This window comes from Gopherus evgoodei, chromosome 4 (assembly GCF_007399415.2).
Source record: "Gopherus evgoodei ecotype Sinaloan lineage chromosome 4, rGopEvg1_v1.p, whole genome shotgun sequence".
Classification (NCBI taxonomy): Eukaryota; Metazoa; Chordata; order Testudines; family Testudinidae; genus Gopherus; species Gopherus evgoodei.
The window spans coordinates 113,205,046-113,223,585 of NC_044325.1; the positions used below are offsets into that span (position 1 = coordinate 113,205,046).

The 18,540-nt window shown below is 41.2% G+C and overlaps 1 protein-coding gene across 11 annotated transcripts in view; it reads left to right on the forward strand.

Moving 5' to 3' along the window:
* MOB2 (MOB kinase activator 2) overlaps positions 1–18,540 on the forward strand; it is a 165,676-nt gene that overhangs the window by 127,503 nt on the left and 19,633 nt on the right. For 4 of the 11 annotated variants that reach the window (XM_030560604.1, XM_030560605.1, XM_030560602.1 and 1 more), the window contains exon 2: positions 10,836–10,922. The exons of 5 other annotated variants lie outside the window; for them this stretch is intronic. In XM_030560604.1, coding sequence (XP_030416464.1) covers positions 10,836–10,922 — 87 coding nt within the window. Of the gene's footprint in view, positions 1–10,832; positions 10,923–18,540 lie in introns of all 11 variants that reach the window. 2 more of the 11 variants (XM_030560611.1, XM_030560601.1) reach the window with 1 other exon arrangement.

Consider the following 18,540-nt stretch of genomic DNA (forward strand, 5'->3'; position numbering starts at 1 on the left):
GAATGGATACAGTCTAGGCAGAAGCAGTGCAGGCTTCCCCACACTGTTGATGGGGAGACCACTGCTTGAGGGGAAAGGGTAGCTAGTTCTCTAGATGGACTCAGAACATAAGAACGGTCATACTGTGTCAGTCTAGCCCAGTATCCTGACTTCCAACAGTGGCCAATGCCAGGTGGCCCAGAGGGAATGAACATAACAGGTAATCATCAAGTGATCCATCCCCTGTTGCTCATTCCCAGCTTCTGGCAAACAGAGTCTAGAGATACCATCCCTGCCCATCCTGGCTAATAGCCATTGATGGACCTATCCATTTATTTATCTAGCTCTTTTTTGAACCCTGTTACAGTCTTGTCCTTCACAACATACTCTGGCAAAGAGTTCCACAAGTTGACTGTGTGTTGTGTGAAAAAATACTTCCTTTTGTCACCTGCTGTCTATTAATTTCATTGGGTGAGCCCTAGTTCTTGTGTTATGAGAAGAAGTAAATAACACTTCCCTAATTACTTTCTCCACACCAGTCATTATTTTATAGACCTCTGTCATATCTCCCCCACCCCTCTCCCATTCGTCTCTTTTCCAAGCTGGAAAGTCCCAGTCTTATTAATCTCTACTCATATGGCAGCCATTCCATACTCCTAATCATTTTTGTTGCCCTTTTCTGATTTCCAATATATCTATTTTGAGATGGGGCGACCACATCTATACGCAATATTCAAGATGTGGGCATACCATGGATTTATATAGAGGCAATATGATATTTTCTGCCTTATTATCTATCCCTTTCTTAATGATTCCCAACATTCTGGTCATTTTTTTTGACTGCCGCTGCACGTTGAGTGGATGCTTTCAGAGAACTATCCACAATGACTACCAAGATCTTTCTTGAGTGGTAACAGCTAATTTCGACCCCATCATTTAATATGTATAGTTGGGGTTCTGTTTTCCAATATGCATTACTTTGCATTTATCAGTCCTTACTTTCTTTGCTCTTGTGGCCAACAAAATTGCTTCTAGTACTGGTAATAAGAGTGGGTTTTTCGATGGTAGTTTTTCTGCTTGGAACTGGACGGCTACTAGCAATCAGATGCTGTTTTTTTTCTGTCAAAGAATGCTAGTAAGTTTATCTACCTGTTTGGGCTGGATTTGAAGTGGTGATCTAGAGAGAGGCTCTCATCCTGCTACCAGCCCACTGAACCATGCAGTCCTCCATTTCACTTGAATAAGTGGAAGGATATTCCAGCTGTAGTTGCTGTAGAAATGTCATGACTCTCATGTATTTACAAAAGTGCTTATGTTTGTGTACCATCTTGTGGAGTTAGCTTAATGGAGTGGAGTCAGTGTTTCTTCATAGGCACTTAGTGTTGTGCAGGTATTTTGGTTACATATTGTGTGTCCTGCAAAGTGGTAGCCAGAGGGGGTAGAACCACTAATTTATTTTTTTCATTGTGTATTGAAATAACCCGTACTGTATTTTCCCCCTACTAGTTGTGTGTTTTAAAAAACAAAAAAGTTTTTGTGGTTAAACCTTTCTTTCCTCAGCTCTGATGATACAGATATTGATCTTTTCCTAAAGATCAATCCTAGAGGCATTTTGGGACTCTCTGGGCCCAGTCTTTGGGAATAATAAACAGTTAATAGTAATCTTAAATCTTGAAAGTGTTCTGCTATCCTCTGTCTCTTGACTCCTTGCTATGTGTCTGTGTCATAGGAGTTGCTTTACATTTTAATTACTGGTTAATTCTGCCTAGACCATGTTCTCTACTTCTGTGCATACATGCACAGAACATGTGGTGAACATGCAGCATGAACCTTTTTGAGAATTCCCTGGAAATCTTTGATTTCCCCTTTTATCTCCCGTGTTTTAATAACCCAGCCTTTTACTGAATATGTGCTTTCCTTTAACGGGGAGGGTGCCTTTATCTCAAAGATTTTAAGTATGTAGCTAGCATTGTGAGTGAATTGAAAGTCCATCTGTGCCATGTTTTCTCATTCTGTGGAAACACTCCCAAACCCTTTACCAAAAGAGTATATAGGCCATAAAATCAGTACTGTTTTTCTCTTGCCAGAGCAGTTTCTCTTGTTTAACTAATATTTTCTAACGCTGCTTCTCCAGGGCAGGCTGATGTTTAGAAATATCTTACTAAAACTGAGCTCTTATTGGTTGACACTCTGTCTTTGCGAAAGATAGGGCAGGATTTACCTGCCCACCAGTCAAACATCAGTTTGTACTAATGTAGCAAAGTCACGGAAAATAATTAGCAGATAAGAAATTATTCTGTTGGATAACTAGGAGAAACTTTCTAGTCATGTTTGTATCCCCTACATCATCAGGCAGATCAAAACTTCAGACTTCTGTATCCTAAGGTAGAGAAAATGAGCCTTTACTTCAACATGTATTTACTATGGTGCTATATAAATGCATAATCATTTTATTTAATATTTTTGTATCTCACCAAATGTAGAGGTATGCGTGGTGTTTTAATAGTTGAACAGAAATCTGGTTGGCTTTGTTAAAGTACTTCAATTTGCTTTGGCTCTTATTTTAGTAAACAAAATTTAAATTTATATTTAGTCTGTTGATGACTTCAGAGTATCTGCATTCTGGTTCTGCCACTTTTGGGCCACTAGTTCCAGTGTAGGTTTTGCTGCTGCATTACTTACATCTTGTAAATGTAGAGTTAAGTTTGGAGTCATCTGAAAACAATATTGCAACATCGAGTTGATCTGAAATGTCTATCTGAGGCCCATCAACGTAAATGAGTTGGGTGTTCTTGCTCCTGACCAAAGTTAACAAAAAATGCACATTTCTGAGCAAAATAATCTGCATCATGAACAGGGAGAATGAATAGTTGTACATTTCTCACAGAGTAGTTGATGCAATGGATTAGCAGACTTGGCTTTCTTCTCTGAAGGCAGAAATTCAAATGCTACTTAGATCAAATTTGAAGAAGGGTTTTGGTGGCTCCATCCACTTTCTGGTGGTCACTTATCCATATCACTAATCAGCCTGATTCAGTCTGTGCTCAAGAGTATCCGGAACTAACATAACAGTGTATACCTTGGGTCAGAACTGGGATTTATTGGCAATGCTGGGGTGAGGAAGTTTGCAATAGACTGAACTATACAGTGAAGGACCAATAATGAAAACTCATTTTTCAATTTTAAGTGTAGAGTTATCACCTATGTTTTTCTTGCTTTATCTTTCTGTAGAACTGCTACTGTTGTTTAGTGGCACAGACTTTATAAGGTCTGGAAACCAACATTAACATATGATTGATTTTTATTTTAAATCAGATCCGTAAGGTTGTTTGTCTTAGTTGTGTGCCTTTTAATATAATCATGTTGACATTTGATTAAATGAGTGAACTTTAACTTTGTAAAGCTACCACAACAAGCTTATTGAAATTAAAGGTATTTTTTAATTGCTAACAGTTTGGTAAATATCTATACCCGTGGTCCCCAACCTTTTCATCTGGCGGGCGCCAGACAAAGGACCACTGTGGCAGTGGAGCACCCGCCGAAATGCTGCCGAATTTCAGTGGCGACGCCTCTCAATGACGCCGCTTGCCGTCGACAAGTGGCGTCATCAAGAAGCATCCCTGCCGGAATTCGGGGGCGACGCCTCTCGATGACATCACTTGTTGGCAACAAGCGTCGTCATCAAGAAGCATCCCCACCAAAATGCTGCTGAAATTCGGCGGCATTTCGGCGGGTGCTCTCCCGGGGTCCAGGACACGGGCGCATTAAGATGTCCCCGTGGGCGCCGTGTTGGGGACCACTGATCTATACAATTCTATTATTTCTATTCATTTCAGTCTCCATAGTTTTTAACTTTACACAATATTCTGGGGTTCACTTCTAATTGAGATCGTAAATCCCTACTCTCTCTTAAACCAATTAACACTCACCAGTTCGTGTATGTGACAGAATCCCTGAGGTACAACCTGGAACTGTGGGACCGCTGTATCGCCTTAACTCTCCATCCTGGGTCGTCATCTCACAAAGCCATGCCAGTGACAAGCAGCAAACCCCTCCCGGCACTGAGATCACTCAGCCATCAGCATGTGGAGCCACTCACCCAGCTAAATTCCATGAATGCTCCCTGAACCACTCATGAATCATACAGAGAGAGGCCCCAGCCAGTCACTCCAGCCCCTAGCCTTGCACTCTGGAAATATACCTTCTTACAGTGCTCAGGACTTCCTTGGATAGTGCAAGCTCATTAATTAGTTTGCCACTTCTTAAAAGGAAAGTGCATATGCACCAGCCTTTGTAATCTGAGCTGAGATTTCCCAAGCACTTTAACCCAAAACACATTGTTTTAGATAAAATATAAAACAGATTTATTAACTACAGAAAAATATATTTTAAGTGATTATAAGTAGCAGGCATAGAGATCAGAGTTGGTTACTTTAGAAATAAAAATAAATTTGCAGCCTGAATTCTGCAGACTAATCAAGATTTGAATCAAGTAGTGTTTCACCGTAAGGTTACAGGCAGCTCACAGTTCTCAATACCATTACTCACACTGATCTCCCTTCCAGCTTGGAACCAATCTCCTTAGTTCAAAGTCTTTTTGTCTTCCAGATGATCTTCCAGGTTGGGGGAGGAAGCGGGCGAGTGATGTCACTGTCCCTCGTTTATACTTTCTTCCAGCTGCTAGAAAGATCTTTGCCCAGAGTTGGAGGTTGGGCAGTCCCCATTGTGTACATGCCCTCTCCTAAGGAGCCTCTGAGAGAATGGCCTATCCAGAAGAATCTATTAACGCCTGTCTGGCCAGTGATAGCCTTTCAGTTGCAAGGAAGGAGCAGCTGACTGTGGGCGTTTCCCAACCTCATAACATATTTCAGTAATACATATAGCAGTACTGTACTTCATAACTTCACATACAGTACAACAGATCAAGACTTTTAAAATGGTACCTCACAAGGCATGCATTGTACAAAACATATCCTAATCATATGATGATGGTGAACATGGGGGTACAGAGTGTTACAGTGTAACAACAGATCTGTTAGAAAGTTTTCATCCATTCATTATTTTAACCATGATTATTCTATACGTAAGGTTTTTTAATCTGTAACCCAGCAAAGCTAAAGCTAGTGGCAGAATTTCACTTCACGTTTTTTCCTTAACTGAGACAGCTACAATTTGAGTATCTTGTTACTTAATGTGCACATCCAATGTTTAAGCTCTGTAGCAGCTTCTTCAGATACAAAATACCCTTTGTGTGTAAAGGATCCTTACAGCCCAAACTTGATTACTGTATGCTCATGAGTGAGGTGAAGTTATCCAAGGTGGAACTGTATCTGTAATGGATGATCCTGGGTGGTAAGAGCTAGGAAGACAGATGCAGAGGGCGGGTGTGAGAAGTAAATGACCATCCTCCTCATCCCCCCACAAACAGGGCTGGCTTTAGGAAGTGCGGGGCCCAATTCAAACAGTTTCGACGGGGCCCTCGCAGGGATGACTTTAAAAAAAAAAGTAAAAAAACCACGTGGGGCTTGTATTCACTGGGTGGTGCTCTGAGTCTTTGGTGGCACTTCGGCGGTGGGTCCTTCACTCGCTCCAGGTCTTCAGCGGCACTGAAGGACCCGCTGCCGAAGTGTCGCCGAAGACCCAGAGTAAGCGAAGAACCTGCCACTGAAGTGCCGCTGAAGACCCAAAGTGCTGCCAGGTGAGTAAAAATTAAAAAGGCGCCTCTAACCAGGGAAGGGATTCTCACTGGGCACGGGGCCCTTTTAGGCGCGAGGCCCGATTCGGGGGAATTGGTGGAATAGGCCTAAAGCCAGCCCTGCCCACAAAAGTAAGTAACCAAACCCCTTCAGCTCAAGGCTTTCCATGCCCGAATAGTTAGAACTTGTCCAGTCCTGCCAGAAGAGCTAAAGACAGCCCTTTACTGTTCCTCCTCTCTGGGGAGCTGGAGAGAGAAACAACAACTATGACTGAGCTCACTTGAGAGCTGACATATTGCACCACGTTGAAAAATATTTCTTTTGACGAGCTCAGCCTGTTGGAATGAGTGTGGACATTAACTCCATGAGACAGTCTCACAGGAACTGTACCTTCCTTCCTCAGTAGTATGGTACCAGTTCTAAATTATCGTTTGGGAAAGTATTTTTGTAGATTTCTTAATTGAGAAACTGTTTTAAAAATCTGATTACAGGTACACCTCTACCCTGCTATAACGCGACTCCATATAACACGGGTTCGCAGGGCTCTGGTAGCGCTTTAAAGGGTCCGGGGCTCCGGCTGCTGCAGGGAGCTCCAGAGCTCTTTAAATCACCACCAGAGCCCTGCCGCCTCTACCCCAGTGCTGCGACCACAGGGCTCACCGGCGATTTAAAGGGCCCAGTCTCCCTGCAGTGGCTGGAGCCTGGAGCTTCTTAAATCACCGCCGGAGCCCTGCTGCCCCTACCCCAATATAACGGGGTTTCAGGTATAACGCGTTAGGGATTTTTGGCTCCCCATGACCTCGTTAAAGTAGAGGTGTATATAGAACTATGTGCGCGCACATCCTCCTACAAAGACGCTGGGTTTTTTTTTTGCTTTTCCAAATATTCCATTTAATCAGGCTAACAATATAACTAGTTGCAGTTGAGATAATTAGTGTTTTAAACAAAAGTCTCATTCAGCAGCAATTTTTGTACTTTGTACAATAGAAGCATGAGGAAAAGCTGAACACTAGCCCTGCCCACTATCAAAATTCAATAATAAAATAGTTTTGCAGCCGTCCTTAGTTTTGCTACAGTTCAGTAGGGTGGATTTTTGTCTTCTATAGCAGGTCTAGAAATGAGATTAAACAACATACATAGTAACCAAAAGAACCTCTAAATGTGCTGCTTTTATATAAATTATAAAAGTTTTTCTGGGCAGGACTGTCTTTAGACTATTAAATCTGTTTAAACACAGTCCTCATGTCCCATTATATAGCCACTCCTCTCTGAACTGGAGGTGGTAATGCACTGTGTATTAGCATACTGAAACCTGGCCTACTAATACTCTAGCTAAAATTGAAGTCTTCCCTTAAGTTTGTGACAGAAAGATGTTGGTAGGTAGGAATGATTGTTGCTGGCTTTGTCTGCATCTCTAATGTTTTTGCCTTACAATAGACTTTCTGCAGGCTAGTATAATACTCAAAACTTGTATGATGTGATCGTTGCTTGTAGGAGAAAAAGACAACGAAGAAAAACAGCTGTAGTACAAAGACAAAGCAGTCTAAACTCTACTACCGTCTGCAAACAGCTATCTGTCTGCGTTTGCTTATCTTGAGTTATAGAGCAAAAAAGGTCTGTCACTGCTAAAGCCAGGTTGCCATGATGAAATTATTCCCTGCTATTAAAGTGTGATTCTACTCGACTCTGTAAATGACATTGTGAAATTCCACATTTAGGATGCCTCAGATTTCCTGATCAAATTTGCTCAGTTTACAAAGAAAAAAGCTAGCTTTTCTAACTGCCAGCCCTATAAACTCCTCTGGGGTTCTGAGAGTCAAACTGAATCCTTTCTGATGTGCGCAGTGTCTGCAGTAATAGGTTCCGCATGCCACATTCTCTCCCTGGTTTCACCCATGCATCATCATTGTCTTCAAATGCTGTCTTGAAAGAAAACAGGATTGCATGGAAGTAACCAAGAGCAGAATTTGGTCCTGCAATTAGAGCTCAGTTGTATTGATGATACACAAACCAAAATAAATCCTTCTCATGCCCCCATATATGTTGGCTCTGCAAGACAGTAGGGGTGGAAAAATAGCAAAGCTTGTTTTAGTCATCAGATATGTCTGAATATACAGACAGGGAGCAGATTCTTCTAGACTGCACACTTTTTTTAGAGCAGAACTTTTCTATAAATGTTAAGGGTTGCTGCAATCTGGAGATATTTGCTTTCCCAAAAGCATGGGGGACTAAAACACCTCTTTTCCAACCAACAGTCATCATACAGGTCTCTTGCACAAGCTTGTCTCTGCGCTTTGAAAGTTCAGTACTCCTGTTACAGACTGCAGATAGGAAGCCTCCTGCAACCCAACCAGTTTATGCATCTCTGTTACTCACTTTGTGTCAGTTGAAAACCTCTCCTTACCCTTGCCTGAATCTCTGTTTCTCTCACTTTTTCATTTAACTTTGCAATTGTATTAATTCTGTAAAGCATTTTGGGAAAGCTGGGAAAGACACTATACAAAATAAAATTACAGTTGTATTTTGTTGCCATAAGACGCTGCTTATTCTTACAACAGTGAGTCTCTTCTACTCCGAGTGAAGCTTTTTTGTAGTACTGCAAGGATAATTACTGTTTGTCCAATTTTTTTCTTGCTTCTCCCTCAGAGTAAGTCAAAGACATTGCTGTTTGTGTAGATTTTCACAGGTTAACCTGTGCTAAGTTGCGTGGGTGCCAGTCACTAGCTTGCACAAGTGCAGCACTTCTGCATTAGGGCTGCGCACCCATGTAGCTACACTGATGCAAAAATCCCCAGTTTGGACACGTCCTCTGACTTTTTTGTTGTTTTTGTTTTGTTTTCTTCCAGTAGACATGTAAGAGATCAGCACTCCTTTTTCATATCCCATTATAAAACATTAGTAGATGCAAGGTGACCCCTACCTTCCCTCTCGCTCCCCAAGAACTTTTACCTGCAAAATCTGTCTTTTTTATGCAAACCCTTCTGTCTAGTTGCAAGCTGGGTAAATTTCAGCTCACATTTTTGAGGGTGAAAAGGAATGTGTCGCGTATTTGATGTTAATGAGAATGGTTCTTCTGCATGGGAACTAGATACAGTAACATTCTAAGGTCTTGTCTATACTTCCACTTTACAGCACTGCAACTTTCTCGCGCAGGGGTGTGAAATAACACCCCTCTAAGCGCTGCAAGTTTCAGTGCTGTAAAATGGCAGTGTAGACAGTGCATCAGTGCTGGGAGCTGTGCTCCCAGTGCTGGTAGCTACTCCCTTCATGGAGGTGTAGCCGTTGGTGCTGCGACTACACAAGCCACGTTAATGCGCTGCTGCTGCAGCGCTTTAACGTTGCTATTGAAGACGTGTCCTTACCTTCTTGCTTTTTAAGGATCTACGATGGGTTAGGCAGGGTACATGTCATGGGGACTTCTCACTGAAATGCAGTACTTGGTTAGCATCCTGTTTGACAAGACCTGGGACCCTGGAGCTTCCTGGCATTTGTGTTCTAAACTGATGGACTTTTGAGAGGTAAAGACAGTGACACTGCTGAGAAGCTGTGGAATGCTATCCGGGACAAAATTCTCCACTGTGCTGTGCCTAATTTATGCCACACCACTGGTGCAAAGTGGAAGTCCCATAGCAGACTATCATTCTAGTGTAGGGCATTTCCTGTTGGGGGGTGGGGGGGAGGTCCAAGTAGCGGGGCATATGCACATACAGATCATGAATGTAGTTGGTGTAATATGGACTTTCCTGAACCTTGTGCCTTTTCCATTGGGATCAGCAAGGTACACAGGTGGCCCAGGAGGCTTTAAGCCACCTTGTAGCCAGAGTGCCCCTCAAACTGACGGGCTGAGCTCCTATGCATGATAAGGTCAAGGATCCTGAGACAGTTATTTCCTGTTATACAGAACTAAAAGTCAGCTGCACTGTATTTCTTAAGGGGAAAAGATAATATTTTACTTATTATAAACTTGAAAAAAATTATTGGGAGCGAGAAGCTACAAATCTTGCATTCCTGGCAAGCCGCATTCAGCTGTCCTTTGAAAAAAAGGCATTAATGTGAGGATTTTGGGGTGGTTAGGAACTGGTACTATTTTTGATTTTTTTTAATCCTTTTTCATTCTATTTTAGGAAAGTTAGTTCAGATAAGTTTATAACACTGTTCCATCTGTGACCTATTGCGTTTACCTTATATACACACACAGGTAATCATAGCTCTGTGCAGAGACCTCTTGAGAATGGTTCAAGGATTTGGAAAAGCAGTAGCGCTCTTACTTCCCCAATGCCTGAATTATCAGGTTTTTTTGTAGTAGATGATCTTAGTTTTAGTTAAACAGATTGCACTGCAAAATATCCTTCAAGATAAGAAATCTGCTGAACTCTCATGTTTATGCCTATTGGTTCAGGCATATGAAGGCTTACTGGCTCGCTGAGGAGTTAACTATGGGTTAGTGGATAGAGTCATAGATGTACTAATTTTAAATGCTTCTTTTCCAACAACAGAGCTACGTCATTGAGGCCACGTAGAATGCTTTTGTTGGTTGGACAGTTTCCTACATTTTGAGCTGTTGAAAGTGGTTGCATCTGTATTTCAGCACTACCTCCTGGAAATATATCCACAAAAAATGTTCTGTTCTTCCAGCTGACCTTCCCTTCTTCACCTGTGCACAGAACTCCATCTTCATCCTCCCCCCCCCCCAAAAAAAAATTGATTGAAGGGGCACCATGGAAGAATGACCTGGGGATTACGCAGTCAAAAAGAGTCATCAAAGATAACTGCAAGTCAGATGCAGCCTCTACTTTTGCAGGGAGGGGTACTGGTGGATAGGAGCTCAGAAAGAAAAAAAGGAAACTCTAGTTCAGTATGTTGTTTACCACAAGAATGCACTCCAAATATTCCTATAGCATTAACTGAACTTTCTGCAAGCTCCGCCTTGCTTTTGTAGTCATTCTTCCCAGTAGTACACCAATGGAGAAAGCTGGGAAAACCAGAAGGAGTAGTACCAGAACCTGGAAACCAGCAAAGACTTATACAGTTATTGAGTCTCTTCTGTCAATAGACATGTGTTTTGATAGGCAGTTATGTGGCTTGCCAGGACCTCGTAACCACTACATGTAAGCAATGTGATAAGCACTTGTCTACTTACTTCCTTTTTTTGTTAAGCAGGAGGAAAGAGCAAACAGGAGTGGGAAATTCTGCTGTACCAATATATACAGTGTATACCAGATGTACTCTGTTCCCCTTTCTTCCCAGGTGAGGCCAGCTGGAGCTTAATTTGGTCTTAAATCTGTCTATAGAGTGTTTATACGCTTTTTTTGAGAAGCAGCATTATGAAATAGTGTTATGGCATTTGTCATCCTTAACATGCTTGCCATGCCTTGGCACCGACTATTTACAGCAGAGCACCCGGAGGCTAAGTAAAGATTGCCTTTTAAGGTAAAGAGCCGCTATGAGAATATGAAAGAAAAAAGTTTCCCTGGCATGCAGGGAACATTCTTCCTTCCTTCCTCCTCCTCCTCCTCCTCTTAAATAAACTATTAGTAACTTTTAAAAACAGAACAAAAATGAAAAAGCAAGGCCAGGGATGCTGCCAAAGACATTTTATTCTGCACAGCCCCCTTAGAGCTACACTGTAGCTGGGTTCTGGAAGTGACCCAGGATGGGAGAAGAGAAGAATGACACTCTGGGGTGGGGTCTGTCAGAGGGCTAGAAAGGGAGGAGAACATAATAGACACTGTACAAATAGATTGTCTCTTTCCCTTCCCAATGTCCCATGGAAATAATCTGACCACAACAGTCTACGAAGAAGTTGGCTGTGTTGTAATGGAATATAGGCTTACTTTGTAATTATACTTTATACACCCCTTCTATACTGATGCTCATCCTTTCTTTTCTTTTCCTTTCCAACCCTGAAAATATGCACGTTTCCAGACTTCTGTTAATATGCTGGATCTAGCACCAGATAGTGTCATTCTCGATAATACAGGCTATGATACTGCAGAAGAATTTAGCCTTTTAAAATCTACACTTGATTATCAGGGAGCTGTCTTAAGGTGTGAGAATTTTCCCCCCTGCCTTGATACTTAACTAAAGAAAGAAGGGTTGTTTTTTTTTTTTTTCAAGTATGGGGGGCGAGGGGATAGATGGGAATTGTGGTTTGGTGGGAAGAGGGGAGAGGTAGGGGGAAGGAAGGGCTGAGAGTGGGAAAGCAGCCACCTTTGTCCTGTAAAAACATCAGTGCTATTTGCTGCCTCATTGTTCTTGTTGGGAGTTCCTTGCCTAGAACTTAAATGGAAGTCATAAATGTTAGGTCATAAACTGTTTCCTTCCTTCTGTGAATAGATTCAAAACTCTGACGCTTAAGCAGAATAACCCAAAGTAGAAATTAACTGATAACTGATTTCCAGTAGAGGAACCTGGGGCTTTCAATTTTTAATTAATCCCTCATTGATTATGCGGATTATGGGGAAAAGGATAATAGTAATGAAGAAATCTATTACTGGTTAATTTACATTTCCCCATAAAGCCTTGGACTTTCTCATGGATGGCTGAAATCTCTGGTGTTGTCTTCTGCGAAGAGAGCATATAGAAGCATGAGATTTTTCTTCAAGTTGTTTATACTTGCTTTTGTCTTTCACCCACCTCCCATTTGATTTATTACATAGAAGGGAGGTGGAGAGAGAAGCTGAAATTAAAACATCCAACAAAATTGTCCTCTTGAATTGCATCCCTTTTGAGCTTCTTCCCTGCAAAGCATCAAACATGAAGGAATTCAAGGTCTAGAAGATATGGTTAAAATATTGGCTCACTGCCTGTATAATTCCACATTAGCTCATATTTTAAGAGGCCAACTTGTGTCTTTGGAGACTACTGAAAAGGTAGCATCTGACAAGAATGCTTCACACTATAATTTTATCAGAGGATATAAAAAAAAAATTCTAGATGTGTATTCATTCCTTTTTCTTTTTGAAATCTCAAGAATAAAGTCCAGGCGAACATGTGTTGGCACAGCGTCTTGGCTTATGACGTCAATATGTACAGTAGTGTATGGCGGGGAATGTGTGCAGGTGCAAGGCATTATAGCATTTCTGAGTTGCTGCTTGGTTTGTAAATCACCCACTGAATTGGTCCATTTTGAAACGCAGTATTTAAATCCACATATGCGTTTCTTTAACAATTTTCAAAACCATTCAATATTTTGAAAATGTGCAGACTTTGGGAATTAGTATTTTGGACTAGTTTACAAGTAGCTAAATAACTTCTTTGATTCATTTTTTTTCAAAATGAAATGTAAATTTTTATATGGGTATCTTTTTTTGTTTTAAAAAATTGATAAACATTAAGCTTTTGGAAAAAAAATTTTTAATTAAATTTGCTCAGTAAAGATTTTTTCTATGCTATTTTTATATCAATTTTTTAAAGCTTTTGAGTGCACTTAATAAAAAAAATTGCACGTTCAGGCCACTAAAGCCAAGTGGTCCCAGTGTAAGGGAGGTGCTTTGCCCTGAATCTCCTGCTTTTTGTTAGGAATTTTCACCGCACAATCTTAATCTTGGATGATACCTGCGATCATGATTTAACCATTTTAAAAAGTCTCTATAAAATACTAGCTACTAATCAGTATTTTATTGGCCTCAACTCCAGATTCTTAATCCATAGTCTTCCTTTCTCCTTTTCCTGGAGATTTGGGATGGGTTGTGAGTTTCGAGGCTTGGCTAATGGGGAGACAGGAAACCTGGCATAGAATGCTTATCAGACTTGGTATGTCAATTTCCACTGAAGTATCAAACCGTTTGGATTCTTGGGGTGGAATTTTGACATTGGATTACATTCCCCCGGGGGCGGGAGGGGAGGAGGAGAATAAGTGGAGTCTTGCACGCAAATCTCTGCTCCTTTTCGCTGCTTTCTATTATCATCGCCTTAGACTTTTTCAAGGTTGTGATGTGATGCTGTTAATAAAAACACCTCAGATAGGCAAGCCACTGATGACTGTGCAAAACTAGTTAATTTATGTTGAGAGTGATGAAGCAGATTCTGTCTTTATTAAGTAAATCCTCAGATATATTCTGTGAAGTGTCACAACAGCACCTTTAAAATAGCTACCATGGGTCTGCTGGATAAAAACACACTGGAACAATGGAATAGTGTGATGCTCAACGTAGACATCAATGTAAACTACTGAATTTGATAGGGAAGTTACTTAGGCCTTGTTTGTGTCACTTAAACTTGTGAAAACCCCATCAACCTGTTTAAAAGAACTTCAGTTTAACTCAGTTTACCAATGCAAGTTAAATTGATTTAAACTAGATTAAACTGCATCTATGTTGTCGGGTAGGGAGGTTGTTTTGGTTTCACGAAATCAGTTTTAAAATTTGAGTTAAACTGGTGCAACTTTTTAACATAGACAAGCCAGTTTCCACTTGTGAAATAGGGATAATACTTACTTCATATGGTATTGAGGCTAAACAGTTGTTCAGTGCTTAGACCCTGCAAAGTTCCAAAGTGGTATTTAGGCCAATAAAGTTATTTGGCTTCTAGTCCAGGAGGATATGAAAGAGGGGTGGGGGAGAGATGGGGTTTCAGATCTTGATTAACTGAACAGATATAGCAAAGACACCTGGGAAATAGCCATTTTTATTAAATCTCTTTAAGAAAAATAAAATGCAGCTAGTTAAAGGAAGTAATCAGTGACCCAGATGGCCTTGTCAGTCATTGTGGTTGTCCTCTACCTTCTGTTTTTCCAAAGATATCCCAGGGAGGCTTACAGCTAAAATATTTTTTCAGATGAATGCAAAGCAGAGAGTATGGAAACCCTGCTAGAAGCACAGCTGCAATGAATATATTGTCGGGCTCAAGCTAGTTTACTTAACCTTCTTCTAAAACATTTTACGTAGTGACCTCCCTACTGTCTGTGTCCTTTCTTTCTGCCCCCTCCCTGCACTTCTTCACGGTCTGGTGTGATTTGTGCCTGTGGCATTTTCTGATGTAACCTTTACTGGGAGCAGTGTGAGGAATTAGTTTTCAGTCTTGCTTTACCTGTGAATAAACACAGCTGAGCTGTTGCCTCAGAGAGCAGGGGACACATGAATGATCTCTCATCACAACAGATGATGATGAAAAAAAATGCAACACTGATATGGGGCACATTTTCAGGAAGCCCCCTTAACAGTACCCAAAAACCAGCCAACCAGACTTTTATACAAAAAACAAATGCATGTGCATACTCGGCAGGTGCAGCTAAGGCTTGATAAATGTCCATATCAGAAAAGCTTAATTACAGAGTTCTCTCTGGTCTTTGTCTAGAAGGGCATAGATGCAGAATTTGAATCAAGACTTGATTTTTTTCTCAGTGTTGACACTGCAGTGTAGGACTAGGAGTGCTGCTTTTTGATAGGTGCCATCATTTTTAAGGGGACATTGGATCAAGCTCTCGAGTGATTACCCAGGTAGACGGTGATTCTGTGATGTTCCTTGAACACAGTGGTAATAATTCCAGTGTCCTGGTTATCACCCTTCCTCTATTTTAAGTATCTTCTAACAGTGAAGGCTCCAAGAGCTACTGCTGCTCATATTTGTCGGTAGATATCACAATCAGCATTTTTCTCTTCACCTGAGAGAATGCTCTGGGATATCTTGAAAGAGGCTACATAAATCTTCTTTTTTCCTTATTTATGTGGCTTTTTTATATTAAATTGAGAATGTGAAAAGAGCTTCTGGACATATGCTTTTTATAACCTATAAAAAGCACGAAAAATATTTCAAGAGCCTTTGGAAATGTTTCATAGTGAGTGTTTTCCTAGGAGCAGCCTCTCAGCTGAAGTAACTGTAAACTTGATAGGAGTAGGAAGGAAGAGGTAATTTTTTAACCTATATTTGTAGGTAACTATATTTATCAACATTAAATTAATGTATGGGCTTCAGTTTGAGCAGTTTATTTGGAATGTAATACCAACATTTTTGCTCTTACTCAAGTCTGATCACCTTTAAAAATGTTTCTGTAATGTGGCATGGTGCAGTGAACATAAACATATGAAATACTCAGTACTGGCTATCATCTTCCACACGAGAACCAGCACTTTGTACCTGGGAATCTGGGATTCATGAAAACAATTAATTCAGCTTCGGTTGCTAGGCTGGAGCGTTGCTTTACAATTTCATAAGCTTGGTAAGTCCAGCACTTGATGTTCTTAAGATTCTCTTGAGCCTAATTATTGTGCATTACAATAGTTTTTTTTATTATATATCACCTATTACCAGTACACTCTCTGAAAACTCACTGGTAGAAATAATTTTTATGGTGGTTCTTCAACAATGCACCGATGCAGCTATGCCCTAGTAGCACATCTAGTGAAGACATGCTATGTTGACAAGAGAATGCTCTCCCATCGGCATAATTACTCCCATCTCAACGAGAGGCGGAAGCTATATCGGCGGTACAGCATTTTCTACTGACATAGCGTGATGTAGACACCGCTTTAAGTTGATGTAACATACATCACTTGAGGATGGCTTTTTCACACTCCTGCATGGCGTAAGTTGCATCAACTTAAGCAGTAGTGTAGACAAGCCCTCAATAACTAAACCAGGTGGGCAAAATTTTTCCTACTGCCAGCTGAAGTTTGATATTCAAGTGTCTTGGAGATATGAATAAACCTTCATGTTTTGTGATCATGTATCTGGCCAGTGGGACATTGCCCTCAACTTAATATTTTTGAGAAGGGGATTAAAACATTGGAAAGGGAACTAATTCTCCTTCAAGAAGTTCATCTTCAGGGTTCTGGAGATCTAAACTGGGCATTTTGTAGAGGGATTTGGTGCAATGACAAAATGGTCGCATTGTCAGCAGCATAAAACTGCAGTTCCTGTGCAGAGGTAAACCTTTTTTTAAGATGGAGCATAGCCATTTGTGTGCAGAAATGATGTTCAGAAACTTGCAGACTCAGTGAAAGTAAATTGTTCTGTACTGAAATTGGGGAGAGGCATTGGATGAGGATGAAGTAGGAACAACCCACTTACTCCCGGAAAAGCTGGCTCCGCACATCTTGCTTTCTCCTGTGGTTCCCGCCAGTAGCCTGTCTGCACGACAGGCCAGCTTTAACCTCTTAATCCCTCTTTCCCTCCTCCTCCTCCCCATGGAAGATTGCTCTTGCCTTGATGTTGCATAGCATCATCCCTCCATATCTAAGGCATTTGATGTAGCATTATCCTATAGAAGAGGAGTCAGATTCTCTTCTCCCTCAGAGCATTGTTTTACACTCATCTCAGCCAATAGCAATTTAGTGAAACTTTCTATGCCAACTTCTCAGGCATGAGGACATTGAATGCACCATGCTGCTTTTTGCTCCAGTTTTAAATTAGTTTCAGTTTTGAATATACCACCTATCTGTTGTTCTAAATGCCCTGAACCATCCCAGAACATGATTTTCTTTTGCATATATGGTAATTTCCACTGAGACCCTCTGCAGGTGTAAAGGTGCAGTACAGAATCTGCCTACATTGGTTTGACCCGTGGCGGGGTGTGTAGGTCTCTGCTTGGAATGGAGCAATTCAGTGGCCTTGAGTGCTTTGGGTTAGCTAGGGGCTAAGTACATAGTTTCAACTGGATTTATACCGTTTACTGCCAGGATAAACTGGTTCCAAGTCTGAGTATAGCATTCCTGCAAAAGAAAGAGGTCAAACAGGCTGCTTCATCTGTTTACATTCAAGATACTTTGATTAAACCAAAGACTGACTCCTGAAAAAGACTTTCTTCTGGTGTTACAATAGTTTTTCAATGATGAACACATCAAGTTCTGTGAAAAGTCGAGAACTAAAGACAAAACATCCAAGTATACCTTGCATAAGTCAGTGTATGCATCTTTCCTGAATCTTTCTCTTATCTAGAGCTCAACATTATACTTCAAGGTTCACTGCAACTGCAGGGATGAAGGCAGGAGTTATGTTATCAAACCCAGAGTTGTTCTAAGTTTGCAGCCCTCCAGAGTTATACCTCTGTCCACTGTAAAACCGTAGGATTTTAACATTAAGAAAATGTATCCAAGTTGACACACAATGGCCCCTGGCTGGGAAGTAGTCTGAAGAATTAGTTGTAGGCCAGGTTCTGTTTGTTAGACAAACTTAGGAGAGAAATCTTGCAGATTTGTTTTTAGCTTACTTTGAATTCAGTGTTCTGAACAACAGGAAGGCAGGGGCTGAGTGAGGTGAGAAGCAGTATAATAAAGCAGCCAGTCTTTGTATGGCTAGTTTTTAGTTTACTTTCATGGGCCATTCCTACTAGTTAAAACATGTTTGGGGTTACAAAAGTCTTCTTTCATAGCTGTCTCATTAATCCTTTCATTACTGTAGTTAGACGAAGTATGACCTTCCCCTAACTGGGACTTATTATGAGATTTCTGTGTATCTCTGGCTTGTAAATACACTACATGTAACATGTACAAATAGACAAGATGAGGCGTCCTCTGTAGCCTTGAAGATCTCCCTGATTTTTTTTTTCTCTCTTCCTTACAACTGTCTTACTCAAGACTTTGCATGTTGTCTACCTTCCTTCTGGCCAGTAAGTGGGGGTGGGGGGGAGAGTGGGAGTGGGGACAACTCTTCAATGTAAAGTCAGCATAGAGTAGGGGTTCTCAAACTTCATTGCCACAACCCCCCTCTGACAACAAAAATTACTTCATGACTCACGAAAGAGGGACTGAAGTCTGAGCCCTGCTGCCCTGGGGTGTGCAAAATTTGAGGGCTTCAGCTCTGGGTGGTGGGGGAATTTAACCTGAGCCCCACTGCCCAGGGCTGAAGCCAAAGCCTGAGCATAACTGACCAGGCTGAAGCCCTCAGGCTTCGGCTTCAGCCGTAGGTGGTGGGGCTCGGATTTCGG